General features: G+C 49.4%; 1 protein-coding gene across 1 annotated transcript; it reads left to right on the top strand.

The window, feature by feature from the left end:
- Positions 1–5076: 5076 nt before the first annotated feature.
- On the top strand, positions 5077–13406 carry LOC116945439 (uncharacterized). The gene has a single exon (XM_076069439.1). The coding sequence runs from the start codon at positions 5498–5500 to the stop codon at positions 6542–6544; it is 1047 nt and encodes a 348-aa protein (XP_075925554.1). The 5' UTR covers positions 5077–5497; the 3' UTR covers positions 6545–13406.
- The last annotated feature ends 2626 nt before the right edge of the window (positions 13407–16032 follow it).

Consider the following 16032-nt stretch of genomic DNA (forward strand, 5'->3'; position numbering starts at 1 on the left):
TGTAGAATGTTATTGTTTATTATTATTTCACTAGCGGCATTATAATCCACTGCCGAATGAAGGCCTCCCCCCGCTTGGCGTGGGTTATTGATGTTGTGGTAATGTTAAATGGATGTCAATGTTGTGCTGTAACATACTTCCCCACCCTGGTCATCGCGAGTTACTGAACTGGAGAGGCAGTAGTGGCGGGGGAGGGGAGGACTGTCCACTTGATGTCTTGGCCAGGAATCGAACTTAGCTAACCTGGTTCATGGCGCAGTGCGCCAACCACTCCGCTACCGTTAAGATTTCTTTTCAGCATACGTTTCACCCAGCTACCTGAGTTCGATTCCCGGACGTGGCAAACATCATTGATGTAACACGCAATCACAAGTATGGTGAAGTATGGTGTGGGAGAGACTTTCATTAAGCAGTGGATCGAGAATGGACTATGCACGCATGTACATTTACATGATGAATAATTATTGTATTGTGATGATATCGATTGCTATCATGATTATGATAGTGATATTGTGTTGTTGATGTTGAGAGTGTGATTATTATTATTCACATTATCATTATGGCAAAATAACCCCCACGACTGACACAGTGTGGGGAAAGCCTTCATCCAGCAGCGGATCGGGAATGGCTGGATTAAGAAAAAAAACCGTTTCACAACGTGGAATTCATAGCAACTGTCTGTGGGGTCAAGCCTCCGTCTTACCCATCACTTCACCTCCTACTCTCTCATCTCTCCCCCGCCTTCTCTCGCCTCTCTCTCTCTCTCCGCCTCCCCTCTCCCTTAACGCTTGGACCCCCGTCTCTAAACGCGGCTCGATATTCTAGCCAGAGAGGTGTCGGGGCTCTCCAAGCGAGTGGAGGACATCACTCGAGGGGGCACTTCAACTCCAGCCTCTTTGATCGGGGACTTGGTCCTCGCGAGAAGCCGGCTTCCTTTATACGAGCACACCGCCGTGTGTGCGTGCGCGTCTAGGTGTGTGTGTGTGCGACACAGAAAGTGTGAGCCTCCCCTAGGTCGACTCAGCCTCAAATTAGTGGTAGTTGGGGGTGGGGGGCGGTAGCGTAGCGGTTAGTGCGCTGCGAAACCCGGCGAGCCGAGTTCGATTTCCCCGCAAGGCCAACACCAGTGACGATTATTTGAATGGGTACTGTGCTTCCTCTAGGTCGACTCAGCCTCAAACGAGTATCTGGTACAGTGTGTAAACATCACCACTAAGGGGACAAAGGCGGCCGGGCGTGGTGCTGGCCACCCATTCCCCTCGTGTACCGTGCAAGCCTTCATAGGCGCTCGCTAACAGCACTTGCCCCAACAGTCTGTTAAGGCTAAATGGGGGATCTTTGTCTTTGTTTTTTAGCTGTAGTGTAGCGGTTAGCGCGCTGCTCGTCGAACCCCGGCGTCCCGAGTTCGAGTCCCACTCACGGACAACGTCAGTGACGTAAATCTTCAGCAGCGCTGCGCCTCCGCTCGCTCGCTCGACTCTGAAGTGATCACCTTGGTGCGGTGTGCAAACATCAGTGCTGTGGGGAAACAAAGGCGGCCGGGAGTGGTTCCGAACACCCTCCCTCCCTCGCGTGAGAGTTCGGGCCTTCATAGGTACTCGCGAACAGCACTTGCACGAGAATCCGGGTAAAAGCTATACGGGGGATCTTTGTCTGTGTATCTATATGCGTGCGTTGGCGTGTAAGCACGCTCTGCGTCCTAACATCAGCTACGGCTAACACCCAGTCGCTCCTTCTTCATCAACCCTCACTCGCCGGGGTGGTGAAGTATGGTCAAGCAACCCGTATGACCGAAAGTTGTGGAAAGGCCTGCATCCATTTAGCAATTGAAAAACCAAGGGCTGTGAATGATGTATATCTATACATCATGATATCCCATGTCCTCGTTAAAAAACAAAAATTTGTAGTTTCAATTAAGCTCTCACTGGGTTATAAATATACGTATACATTCACGATCACATATAATATACGTCGAGGCTACTTGTGTTCAATTATAATAACATGTCAAATCAATATAATAAATAAACTAAACATAATCATAATGACATTGTGTCAATTCCATCCCTGGATCGAAGCCGTGGGGTGATTTGAACCGAATGAAAAGGTCGCTCACTCGCCCGTTATCAGTCAATGCGACATCAATATCACATCGATAAACATCATCGAGTTTAACACGTCGGCTTTCGCGATCAAAATTATTCATAATAAAGGTTTTTGGGCTAGATCGCGTTATTTATAAATGTGTCGTAACCCTCCACCACCCGACACGGCCAAACATCATCGACCAAAAAACAAGGATGCATATCGGAAACAGGTTTTTTTCATCTCATTTTTTAAATAAGATTTGAGATTAAAAGTGTAAACAACGGCGGGAACAGCTCAGGTGAAAGGGTGACTCGCAGAGAGGCGAGAGCTCTGTGGATTCTAATCCAGGACCGTGACTAAGCCGGGTTCTCGAGTGTGGAAATTGAGTCAATGGTATGTACGTACGCATGTTAAACTTATTTCGCACCGTACGTTAGCCGAACGTGCTAATCAGAGATGCGGGGGATAATGGTCTCAGCCGGGTCACCTACAACTGCATGAGATCGTCGTGCTAAGTTTTGTATTTGCACCTCCGATTTGGAACTCTTGACTACAAACGGTGCGAAAGAAGTTAAACAAACAGGGACTCCTCTACTTACGAACGCGTTAAGTTCTAGAGGTCTGTTCGTACGTCGATTTTTTTCGTAAGTCCAACTTTACTCCTGTTAATTCCAAACTATTGTGTACGGTATGTACACTAAACAAGGAGAGTGGCTTTACAAGTTGTATAATCTCCTCTAGATGTAGAAGCCACTGGGTTTTTATGTTCTGCAGATGTAGATGCCGCCACCACCATCTATTGCGTGGCGGTTGAACTTACGACTCTCGGCCCGAAAAGGCAACTGAAAATACGGACAGGTTTGTTCGTATCTCTGCAAGTTATTAAGTCGAGTGTTCGTAAGTAGAGGAGTCCATGTACACACACACTTCACTTTGCTGAGATATTTGCTCTCTTGCGATGGAGCAATTCTCTCTGTGGCAGTGCGGGTGGGACAATACAGCACCCATCTCCTTTCTCCCCAACTGTGGATTCACGACCTCATGTATAGAGATTTCAGCAGCAGTTATCTGGCATCTCCGTAAAACTAAACTCTTTTCTTTTTATCAAGGTAAGGCCCACTGAGCTATGTAGCTCTTTTTCGGAAGCGACCTAGCTATTAGAAATAATAGCTATTGTTACAAATAATAGCTCCAAGGAAGTGGGCTTATCGCGTGGAAATCTATAGCAGCCGAATAGTCTAAGCGCACGCTGATTCTGAAATGTTCAGGGGAAAAAAAACAGAGGACCCGGAGAAAAATCTACGCCACCGCGGGGAGAACATCCAGCCTACAAATATACAGCAGCAGCAGGCGTCAGGGTCGGGATCGGAACCCACGACCTCCTGTGTACCTGGAGAGGGAGTCAACATCTCTTAGCCACCGTGGCGAGATGTTGACTCCCTCTGTCTGCGGCCGGTACTCTGACGCGGAGTGATGCTAATACCGGATCGGCGAGGGGGCGAGGGGGTTCCGAATGAATATCGTGATACAATTGAGGTAAATAACAACAAAATCGCAACAGTCTAAAATACCGTACTTATTAAAGACAAAGTATTTGGTGAGTCTGTTACCGCTGCGTTGCTAGCGGTGCACAGACACGGTTAAACAACACAAACAAACAACAAACTCAACACGTTAGTCAACAACAGTGTGGTCATTAAAATAAATATATAATAGGCGTCGTTTCGGGCAACGGCCCTCCTTCACAGCACACATGGACGACGAATACGTTGACATTTATTCAAGCGTATATTAAAATTGATGCACGACGTGGGTGCTCGCTAGCAGCACTTGCCCCAAGAGTCGCTTAAGGCTATGCGGGGGATCTTTGTACGTGTATGTTTATTATATGTTAGATATATATTTACACACACCACGTACTTCTTTACCAAACAATTGTTGAACAAAACCGCACCATTCCAATTGTCCGACGACGCAACCACATCATTCACTGTCGTGTTTCCAGATTGTGCCCATGCGTGTTGTTCGGCACGATGTCCGACGTTTCGCTCCACGTGGAGCGCACGCAGCAGCAGTAGTATCATCACCGTGAGCATCATGGTCATCATCATGAGAGCCATGCCAAGGGGAAGACCTAAGGTCAGGTGGCAGGATGCTGCTACGCCACATCTTGGAATAGTTGTAGAATCCGGCAGAGGGAACAGAAAGCGCTTGCGACGGTTTTGGCCACGATGACATCTTGATCTTGATCGTCAGCCATGATCTGTCTACTGCTGGATGGATGGATGATTCGCCATCCCTCCCGGCGCAGCGACGCTGCAAGCATCTCGCTGCAATGCATTACTCCGTTCATAGATCATTGCGCAATAAGACAAAGACCCCCCCCCGTATAGCCTTAACAGACCGTAGGAGCAAGTGCTGTAGCACCCGATGAAGGCCGCAACGGCACACGAGGGAGTGAGTGGCCAGCACCACGCCCGTCCGCCTTTGTCTCCCTAGTAGCGATGTTTACACGCCGCATCGGGTACTCATTTGAGGCTGAGTTGACCTAGGGGAGATGCCCATGACCGGTTCAGACAATCGTCACCGGTGTTGGCCGTGAGCGGGAATCGCACTCGGGACGTCGCAATTCACAGCGCAGCGTAGCGCTAACCGCTGCACCACCGCTCCCCCACCACGCAATAAACACGCGCACAAAACGCACGAGCGCGCGCGCACTCGTGCGTCGCGTGCGCGTAAATTGTGCGCTGGCCGCAAGATCCGAACCGACGGCAAACGAACGTTTGAACTGCACTCGATTTCGCCGGCAACGGGACGTGCCTCGTGACGCGCACGGGGACACCGAGTCCACGGCGCATCTCGCGGGGAGGGCCACTCGGGGGCGAGTTCAAGGTGTCCCCGACGTCACTCGCCGTGCCGTCCAATTGTCGCGGCTCCCACGAAGCCCGGAGTCAAGCCCACCTTGTTTTTTTTTTGTGAGTGTGTGAGTGTGTCGGCGTCCCGTGAAAAGGCGGTGAGCGTTGCTCTGGGACGGTGATAATCGTCGAGGACACGACGCCGCAGCACGAGCGCGGAGGGGAATTGACAACTGAATAGTTGCGGCTCAGCATGGATCTGCTTCGACTGCCTGCGGCTGGGGACCGACGTCAGCCCGGCAGAGGGGCTTCGAGCTAACCTCGATTGTCGCTTGGTCACGAGTCGTGAGTGGTCGTTCCTGCAGTCGGTGAGTCGAAGTCGTCACCTGTCGCGTCTTGTCGATCGGCACTCCAAAAGGCGCCCCTGACAGGGACCCGAGAGAGACGGACGCCCAGAGACGCAGTGATAACGAGACACGGGCAGTGAGAGGGAGGAGGGGGGGAGCGGGCGTGCGTGTGTGTGGTGGCCTCAAAGCGCCCGTTGAATCATCACAGCGATGGACGGAGAGAGCCACGCGTGCGTGATGGAGCGCATGGCTCAATTCCCCGCGGCACCCACGTGCCTTCAGCTCGGAATCCCCGTCTCCTCGGAGCCCATGGGCTACGGCAGCGGCGGCATCGGGAGCGGCGGCATCGGGAGCGGCGGCGGAGTCGGCGGCTCATACCCTGACCCCGTAACGCGCTACCACCATCACCCGCACCACCACCACCACCCGCACCACCCAGCGCTAACAGACAGCGGGCATCATCATCACCATCAGCTCCACAACCCTCACCCGCATCACCACCACCATCCGCACCATCACCACCACCACCACCACCTGCCGTTCCCCGTGGACCCCGCTTACCTGGACCCCGCGTACCACGACGCCTACACGGCAGCCGCGGCGGCGGCGGCGGCAGCGGCGGCGGCGGCCGCGTCGGGCCGCCTGCCGTACCACCTCCACGCGGGCTACTCGGCCACGTCGGGGCCCGCGGCGGCGGCGGCCGCGTTCGCGCTCTACCACGAGTACGCGGGCTTCGAGCCGGCCTTCATCCGCAAGCGCAACGAGCGCGAGAGGCAGCGGGTCAAGTGCGTGAACGAGGGCTACGCGCGCCTCCGCGACCACCTTCCTGACGAGTTCAGCGACAAGCGACTGAGCAAAGTCGAGACGCTGCGCGCGGCCATTCGGTACATCAAGCACCTGCAGGCCATGCTGGGGCACGGAGGCAACGCTGAGATGCGCGGCCACGACAACGAGGATGAGGATGACGTCGACGACGATCTGGATGAGGACGACGAGGAGGACGAGGTGGTGAAGGTGATGAAGGCGGCGCACGGCGCGGAAGACGTCGCGTCTGGTGGGATGACGCTCGTGCAGGGAGATGGAGGAGGAGGAGGGGGCGGAGGAGCAGATGAGGTGGATGAGGATGGAGAGAGGCAGAGGAGGAGGAGAAGGGGGCAACGAGGGATGGCTCCTTGTGTGTGCAACAGCGACGGGGAATCTCAAAGCTCCTCTCCCCTGCACTACAGCGAGACGGACGAGGGGCTACACTCGCACTAGAGTTCCGAGACAAAGCACTTACTCCTGCTGAGACTACTGCTGCTGATACTGCTGCTGCTGATGATGATGGTGATTAGACCATTTGCTACGTGACAATCAACAGTGGTGGACCTGTGGAAGAAACCGGCCGCCGTCATGGGAATGTGGAATTTCCACCGCTGACTAGGAGCAGCCCATAGAGATGAGTGAGGCTTCTTGATTGATTGAGCGGAGAAAAAAATGTGGCGATTATATGACGATTAGATGATGATTATGACGGCGATGATTACATATACATTTGATAATTGCGTATATAAGAGTTAAACGTACGCGCATGAATAATGATCATATTGGCTTACATATCAGACGTACTTATTCGATGATAGAGATGTTGATGATGATGCGCGCGAGCACGATTTGACGTTAGACTCCGCCTATTAAAACGTCGCTCCACTCAAGAATGTAAAGAATGTTCAATGTTCTACCTATACAAAGCGACCTACTGTACACACGTGTACATATACACACGTGTACCCACACACACGTGTACACATACACACGTGTACACACACGTGCACACACACGTGCACCTACACACACGTGTACACACACACGTGTCCACACACACACACGTGCGCATTCGCACGCCGCGAGCGTTATATATATGGTATGCCAACTCAGCTACCTGTGGCTATGTATAATACATAGATATTTCTGCTCTATGTTGCATATAAGAGACAATCCGATTCGATACAGATATAAAGCGAATTGGGTTTGTCGTTGTTGTAATCTATGAATTCAAATTAAAAGTTCCTTTGTTGACGTCTGGTCCTTCTCAGGAAATATAAAGATTCCTGGATAAACTGTTGGTATAATGACCAGAACAGTACCGAAGCAACTGACTTGTGTAACATACAAGTTTCTCATGACATGTATAATGCGTGCGCGTGTGTATTTATGTTTGGATATCGCATTTTGCTCTTTGGCCAAGTTTGGATAACTGCATATACATTTGCACTGAGTCGAATTCCCCGTCTGCCAAGGCTGGGCGTATTGGCATTGTACATTCGTTGTGTCTTTTCCCACAATCGTGTATTGATCGCGCGTGTGTGTGTGCGACTATGTTGACGATGGTAGAGAACCCTTTCTTAAATCCGGCTCGTGCTCCATTGCTTTATTGGCCTCCTTTATTAATTTTCTGTTCATGGCTCTACAACAAGTTAATATGTCTATGTCGGCTTACGATGGTGGTGGTTGCTGTGTGTTGCAGTCTATATAGGTTTGCAGGTGGTTTTGTAGAGTGATGCTTGAGGAAAGTAAATTGTGTTGTATTTGACACATTTATATCTCACACGTGTGAGTAGCAATAGACAAATATAACGATCCCCCGTGTACCATTTAACACACTGTTGGGGCAAGCATTGTCAGCGAGTAGCACCTACGAAGGCCGGCACGGCACACGAGGTAGCGGGTGGACAGCACCACGACAGACCGCCTTTGTCTTCCCAGCGATGTTTTTTTTTTATACACCGCACCAGATAGTCATTTTAAGGCTGAGTGGACCTAGGGGAGGCGCATGATCGGTTCAGATAATCGCGCACAAAGACAAAGATCCCCCGTCAAGCCGTAACAGACTGTTGGGGCAAGTGCTGTTAGCGAGCACCTATGAAGGCCAGAGCGGCACACGAGGGACTGAGTGATCAGCACCACGCCCGGCCGCCTTTGTCTCCCTAGTGGCGATGTCTTACACATCGTGACCAGGTACTCATTTGAGTCTGAGTCGATCTAGTGGAGGCCCAGGACCGGTTCAGATAATCATCACTGTCGGGTCGCCAGGTTCGTATCGCAGCACGCTAACCGCTACACTACCGATCCCCACACACATACACAAGGAACAGTCCGGAAGCAATACCTCCAATATTTTTGAACTGATAAGAAAAACAAGAGTGTAGATATTAATTCTCGAGAATGTTGTGAATGTCGTGAAACGTCATTTATCAGATGGCAAAAGCCAGTCTCGTAACACAACAACGTCAGACCACACGCGAGCTGACGACAGCAGTAGCATTGACCACGCAAGGCACCTTTTCACATCTCAAACCACCTGCTCGGCTCTTTTGAAACACGGCCTGCGCGTGTGTGACTCCCTCGGGAGAACGACCTGCCCCACGGTTGTTCCTCGGCTCAAGTCCTGATTTCACTGATTTCGTTTTATTTATTGAGTCTGTGGAGCCAAGCTGCGCCAGGATTGGGCAAAACCGAGGCCCCATCTTTTTACCCAAGGCGCTAACTGGAGGGCAGAGACTGAGTGTTGCTAAGCTAACTTTTAAAACTAACAAGAACATATTAAAGAATCACAAGTAAGATACAAACGATACATACGTTTAAAAAGGAGAATTAAATAACGTTTATTTATTTGAAATCTCGTCCATAGTCCACAAACTGTTCCAGAGGCAGGATCTCAATTATCATGACACATCTAGACTCTAATGCACACGTATACAGTATAGTACGAGTTAAACTGTTACATTTAATTAAAGTACTGCGGAGAAAATCGGAGGCATTGCTTGGTGAATGGTGCAGTGGACCAACATAAATACACTCATTTCTTCACACCAAAAATCTCGTTAATTTTAGTCCATCAGCCCACTGCTGATGGTCTAGGTTATACCCGCAATATTCGTTCAAGTAAGCAAATTCTGGACCGGTTTTTCCATTTTGGGGCCTCATCAGCAGTGATATTATTCACCCACTGTCGAGGAGAATAAACCAAACTCCGCTCATCCTCGCAGCAGCAGCAACTTTTGGCTCAGCCATCGAACAAAGACGTTGACTGCATCGTGCGCTTTCAGATGCGCTTCTGCGGCCCGTCTGGAACGATCTTCCTTCCGATGCGAGGAAGCCACTGGAGCTATGCACTTTTAAATCATCTAGAATTGACAAACTAATTTCTTTGCAACTGCTTTGTGTGTTTAGCTTGTTGTTATTCGGCCGTGCCTCCGATTAGCAGGGTTGGTTACGTACGGTGCGAGAGAAGTTCAACAAACATACGTCAGGCTTGTTGAATAAATACAGCTGCGTAGCCCACTATACTTCACTCCGCTGGTCAGTGCGGGTTGTCGAAAGGAACTTGGGGGTCATGAATATCAGGTCGCAGGGTTCATAGCGCAAGACATATATATGAATTTACATATCTATATACAACCAGAATATGTTTTTTTTTGTATTCCTAGACCAGGGGGATGGCCAACCAAAATAACAAGAGAGAGCCAAACTTTTCAAATTCGCGATAAAAAAATAATCTCGATATTTCCAGAGCCGCAATGCAGCGTGAATAACGAGTGACGAAGCAGCCCGTTAAAGAGCCGCGTGTGCATTCGGAGCCGCAGGTTGCCGGCCCCCTGCACGAGACTGACAATGTTCTCTGGTTCTTTCTGTAAAGTCACGTAGATAGAAAAAATAAAAATATAAAAATAAAGTGATTAAAATATCACGACGTTTCGATTGCAACACAAGCGGTCGTTATCAGGAACAGCTGATTTTTATTTTTTCTATCTACGTGACTTTACCGAAAGAACTATAGAATATTAATTCCTGCAGTCACGAAAGTTTTAAGTCGAGACTGACAATGCCTCTCATCGGAACCCCAGGTGAGAAATCGTGCTGACCGAGCCGGGCGTTCTGTTTGTGTGTGTCTATGCGGTGGGTGCCCACGTGCTCCGAGCGATACGAAATGTCTAATTTAGTATTTACGAGCACGACAGACCCACGGGTACATTTGTTGTCAATGTTGTTCTAAATGATGTCCGTGATAAGTTTTAACTTTAGAGAAAACTAAGATCACCTTCAGGTGTGTTATGCTGTCACCGGAATAACCATCTCTGAGCCCGTCAACTGCCCACATACATGTGTATGTATATATATATGTGTTTGTGCTTATACCATATTAATTGTAGGCGTGTTATAAATACGTGACTGTGTAACTACGTGAGTGTGTACATGCCGAGTGCGTTTGCGCTCGCGAACAGCACTTGCCCCAACAGTCTCTATGTGGCTAAACAGGGTAGCTGTGTATATGTTTTATTATATATATAAAGTACAGATTTCCTTCGCTTTATGCTGGTTAGGTTTGTGCGATTTTGCATAAAATGCGGCTAAAATATTTCTACCCAAGAATTCGCTTCATGCGGTTTGAATTCACTCTACATGCGGCTACACGGTCGAGACGTGGGACAACATTGTGTGTGTACTGTGTGTGTACTGTGTGTGTACTGTGTGTGTGTAGTGTGTGTAGTGTGTGTGTGTACTGTGTGTGTAGTGTGTGTGTACTGCGTGTGTGTACTGTGTGTGTACTGTGTGTGTGTATTGTGTGTACTGTGTGTGTGTAGTGTGTGTGTACTGTGTGTGTGTACTGTGTGTGTACTGTGTGTGTGCTGTGTGTGTGTAGTGTGTGTGTACTGTGTGTGTGTACTGTGTGTGTACTGTGTGTGTGCTGTGTGTGTAGTGTGTGTGTACTGTGTGTGTGTATTGTGCGTGTACTGTGTGTGTGTATTGTGTGTACTGTGTGTGCTGTGTGTGTACTGTGTGTGTACTGTGTGTGTACCGTAAAGGCACTACTTCTGAGGCGGCGGTTTTTCTTGTTGCCCTTACTTTTTTTTAAACGCATCTACCGCATAAAGCGAGGGAACCCTGTATGCATGTTCATAGCGATGCTGCTGCCGCGGTGTTAAACGGTGAGCAGCAGCAACATTGTACCTGCAAATCCAGAGGTCGCCGGTTCGATCTCCAGGCGCGGCAGGTGTAAACATTGGGCGAGTAACTTAAATGACCCCCCCCCCCCACCACCTTCCTCCCCCACTGCCCACCCAGCAACATTGCTGGGTTCACACCACGCTCAGTCGACCTACAGGTCGCCTGTGGATGGGGTAAAGTGTGGGCGCTCACACCTCTTCCAAGACTTACTGACCAGCATGGAAGAGTAGGCCAAACACCACTCTGGAGCCCCCTCTCTAGAACCCGCCCCCCCTCTAGAGCCCCCTCTTTAGACCCCCCCCGCCCTTCTAGAGGTCCCTTCCAACAGCAGTGACGTGACCAAGTAATTGCAGGGCTGCGCCTATACCCTGTCTCACACCTCGGCCAGATTTGCGTGTTGCATGGCGAAATGACATTTTCGTGCGATTATCTAAAAAAAAAGTATATATGTAACAATAATAATAAATCATGGCAACCATACAATTACCACGCTGGTCAGAGCGGGTTAATGAAGGAATTGAAAGAAATTGCCGAACATTTGTGTGGCGTGGCGTGATTGTGTGTGGCGTGATGTCCTTTTGGCAAGATGTGACTCTATCCCGTGGTCTTGCCGAATCTCGCGCGTGTTGGAAATCTCACCCGTATTTAAATAATTCTATAACGTGGATTCATTAAAGAGCATTATTTAATTTCACACTCGTGTTTGACTCGGTTCATATGGAGGCTTTCGTGCGTTGTGCAATGGGAGATCACTCTCGTTACGGTCAGAATCAGAATATGTATTTGTACTGGAGGAATCCGATGAGCTCTAAAGCTCATTTTCATAGATGTCTAGTAGGGGTGGGTAAGAAAGTTACAACAACAAACAATACAAGCAGACGATAGGAGTGCAACGTATAGGTAAGGTAAACGAATCACTAAAAAATATAAGAGCAAACATTAAACGAAACTACACCAAATGCACCAAACAGTATTGCCTTGAAGGGCCATTTCCCGACATGCCGCCTATTATATAGTTGTTTCTTCTATTTCAAGGCCACAGTGTTGTTACTGACGAACGTGTTGAGTTTTTTGGTTCACGCAAATGAGACAGACTGAATCTCAGCAATGAGGTGCTCGCCAAAATCAACGTTTTGGACGTTGTGCTGCGCGTGGGAAGAGACAGCGGTGTGTGGAGAAAACACCACGTGGGGAGAGAGAGAGAGAGGGAACACGCGCAAAGCGGTGCACGTATGTCGGCAATCTACTTGCTGCGCTGCTATCTAACTTACAACTAAACTGTTTTTATTTGACCAGGTAAGGCCCACTGAGCTGTGTAGCTCTTTTCAGAAGCGACCTGGCCACAAATGGGAGCTCAACGAAGTGGCTTATCATGAAGAAATCTACAGCAGACAAATAATATAAATAATCTAAACAGCGAAAAAGACTGTGCGCAGAGAGCACGGAGAGGCTGCCGCACGCTCGGTGGTGGTCGAGACTAAGGACGGAGTGGCAACAAAAGGTGGTAGAAAAAACAAGCCCGAGAGGACATCGAGCAGCGGAGATGGAGCGATTTACAACTTCGTGTGCTTCTGTGGCGAGCGGTGGTGTAGCGGTTAGCGCGCTGCGCTACAAACCCAACAACCCGAATTCAATTCCCGCTCACGGCCAACACCGGTGACGATTATGTGACATCGGTCCTGGGCCTCCCCTAGGTCGACTCAGCCTCAAATGAGTATCTGGTGCGGTGCGTAAAAACATCGCCACTGGGGAGACAAAGGCGGCCGGTCGTGGTGCTGGCCACCCATCTCTTCGTGTGTCGTGCCGGCCTTCATAGGTGCTCGCTAACAGCACTTGCCCCAACAGTCTGTTAAGGCTATACGGGGGGATCTTTGTCTTCATTATTGGTGGGATACGTGTGCTGCATTGAAGTGACATCCATCCAGGAATCAGTGAGCAAAGGGAAAAGCTAAGGCCCGATGGTAGGGTGAGGCTGCAAGAATGGTCCTCAAGGTACATGTTGACTACGACAAGGGGAATGACCAAACTCTTTGGTTCTTTCGGTAAAGGCACGTAGGTATAACAAATAATAGATCACGACGTTTCGATCGCAACACACGCAATCGTCATCAGGTGAGACAGCAGTGTATTTCTTGCTGTAGTTGTCTCACCTGATGACGATTGCTTGTGTTGCGTATCATTTTTTCTACCTACCTGACTTTACCGAAAGAACCAAAGAGTATGGATTCCTGTAGTCACGAAAGCTTCAAATAAAGGGTAATGACTATTACCAGATGGCGGTGATTCTGGGGCTGCAAGAGCGGTCCTTGATTGAAGATGTTCAGTGCAACGAGGGGAGTTTCTATTGCCAGCTGGTGGTGGACGATGAGGCTGCAAGAGCGGCCCTTGAAGGAGTTGCTGACCGTGAAATAAGAGGATGCCAATGGTGACGACGATGATGGTGATGACGCTGGTGATGATGACAATGATGGTGGTGATGACGATGGTGACGACGATGATGGTGATGACGCTGGTGATGATGACAATGATGGTGATGATGACGATGGCGACGACGATGATGGTGATGACGCTGGTGATGATGACAATGATGGTGGTGATGACGATGGTGACGACGATGATGGTGATGACGCTGGTGATGATGACAATGATGGTGGTGATGACGATGGCGACGACGATGATGGTGATGACGATGGTGATGATGACAATGATGGTGGTGATGACGATGGCGACGACGATGATGGTGATGACGATGGTGATGATGACAATGATGATGGTGGTGATGACGATGGTGACGACGATGATGGTGGTGATGACGATGGCGACGACGATGATGGTGATGACGATGGTGATGATGATGAGATTGTCAGAGAAGACATTGTAGGTCGGCTGTCGGTCGTGTAACTGTTGCGGGATCTCGCAGAGGGAAGGAAGCGATGGCGGGATGAGCGCGCTGTGCACCGGGGCAATCAGCGCTCGATTCCCGGACACGGCTAACATCAGTGGCGAGTGATATCTGAACCACGGACCCCAAACTCCGCAACCCACGGGTCCTTCACACTCGCGTTCTAATCAGCGTGATGAAGTATGGTTAATCAACCCTCTTCCAACCCCCCACCCCCACTACATGACAAACGCAGCGTGGGGAGACATTAATCCAGCAGTGGATTGATAAAGGGCTGAACCGCTATACGTGTGAATGTCCTGACGGCAGCTCTGCATATGGGCTATGATGACAATTAATCAGAGCACGATAGTGATTGTCTACGTCATACGCACACGCAAATACAACGCTATCGCTCTCTGGCCTTGCTGTGCGCTCTGAATAAGGATTGTTGCCCGAAACGTCGCCTATTATTTTTGTTATTTAGTGCTACTATTGACGAATGTGTTGAGTATTTTTTTTTGTAAAGATAAAGGCTGATTTACGTTTGTTGAATTGGACAATTTCGTAACGATAACAAATATAAACATTAGGTGGGGGGGGGGGGGGCACTGAACAATTATTGGAGGGGAATTTCCGAGCCGAGGGCGAGATCGCGGAGAGAAACCCGCACAGATCCGTGTTTACTCGGCCGTTTCGATGGCTCCTGATCCGCTCACGATGGGGAGGCGGCAGGGAGGGGAGGGATGGAGGAAGGGAGACCAATGGTTCGATCCGGGATGAGGTCGATGGAGATAAGTGCCCGTTGGACGGCACACAACAAGAGCCGCTCGGGAGAGACGAGAAGTGGCCACTTCATTGGCAGCATCCGGGAATGCAAATCCATTGCGCTCATACAACAACAACCACCACCACCATCATCAGCAGCAGCAGCATCGTCAGCGGCAGTGTTATCACCCGCGGCCCTGTGCACGCATCCACTGCTGGATGCATTATACATGACGCACATTGCCCTGTACATAAATGAGTACATTAACCATATGCAGTTAATGATTAATATGTACTGTATATAAAATGTGCTGGTACACGTGCATTACACGGGCACTCACACGCATTCGTACAAATGAAAACAATGACTTTTCAATAATTACAAGGCACTGTAGGTCCAGTTGTGCTGTATTCAATTACAAATACATTAAAAACAAATGACAATATCAGTCACGAACACTGCGTTATAACACAGATATTATAATATTGTTATTCGAACAGCTTCTCAAGAAGGGTAATTGACCGAGAGGTAGCTTGCTAGACTGAGTTTATGTTGTAACGCTCGTGTGCTGCTAAAATAACATGGTAATTAAACCAAAATGTGCATTTTCACTCGTAGGCATCGTCATGTACTAGTCACATAGATGTTTTGCAGTGTTTGCTGCACACAGCACTGTAAACACATGCGTGCTTACAAAGATAAAGATCCCCCGTATGGCCTTAACAGATTGTTGGGGCAAGTGCTGTTAGTGAGTAGCACCTATGAAGTCCGACAAGACACGAGGGATTGGGTGGCCGACACCACGCCCGGCCGCTTTTGTCTCCCCAGTGGCGATGTTTACACATCACACCAGGTACTCATTTGAGGCTGAATCAACTTAGGGGAGGTCCAGGACCGGTTCCAATAATCGTCACTGGTGTTGGCCATGAGCGGGAATTAAATTCGGGTTGCTGGGTTCGTAGCGCAGCTCGCTGCACTACAATTTGCGGGTTTACACACGTGCTCATTTAGACATATATACACACGTGCTCATTTAGACATACATACACACGTGCTCATTTAGACATACATACACACGTGCTCATTTAGACATACATACACACGTGC

This window comes from Petromyzon marinus, chromosome 24, assembly GCF_048934315.1.
Source record: "Petromyzon marinus isolate PM22_M1 ecotype Great Lakes invasive population chromosome 24, UKy_Petmar_22M1.pri1.0, whole genome shotgun sequence".
Lineage (NCBI taxonomy): Eukaryota > Metazoa > Chordata > Hyperoartia > Petromyzontiformes > Petromyzontidae > Petromyzon > Petromyzon marinus.

Excerpts from the sequence above, each read along its gene's own strand:
- LOC116945439 (XM_076069439.1), top strand. The coding sequence starts at position 5,498 with ATGGACGGAGAGAGCCACGCGTGCGTGATGGAGCGCATGGCTCAATTC.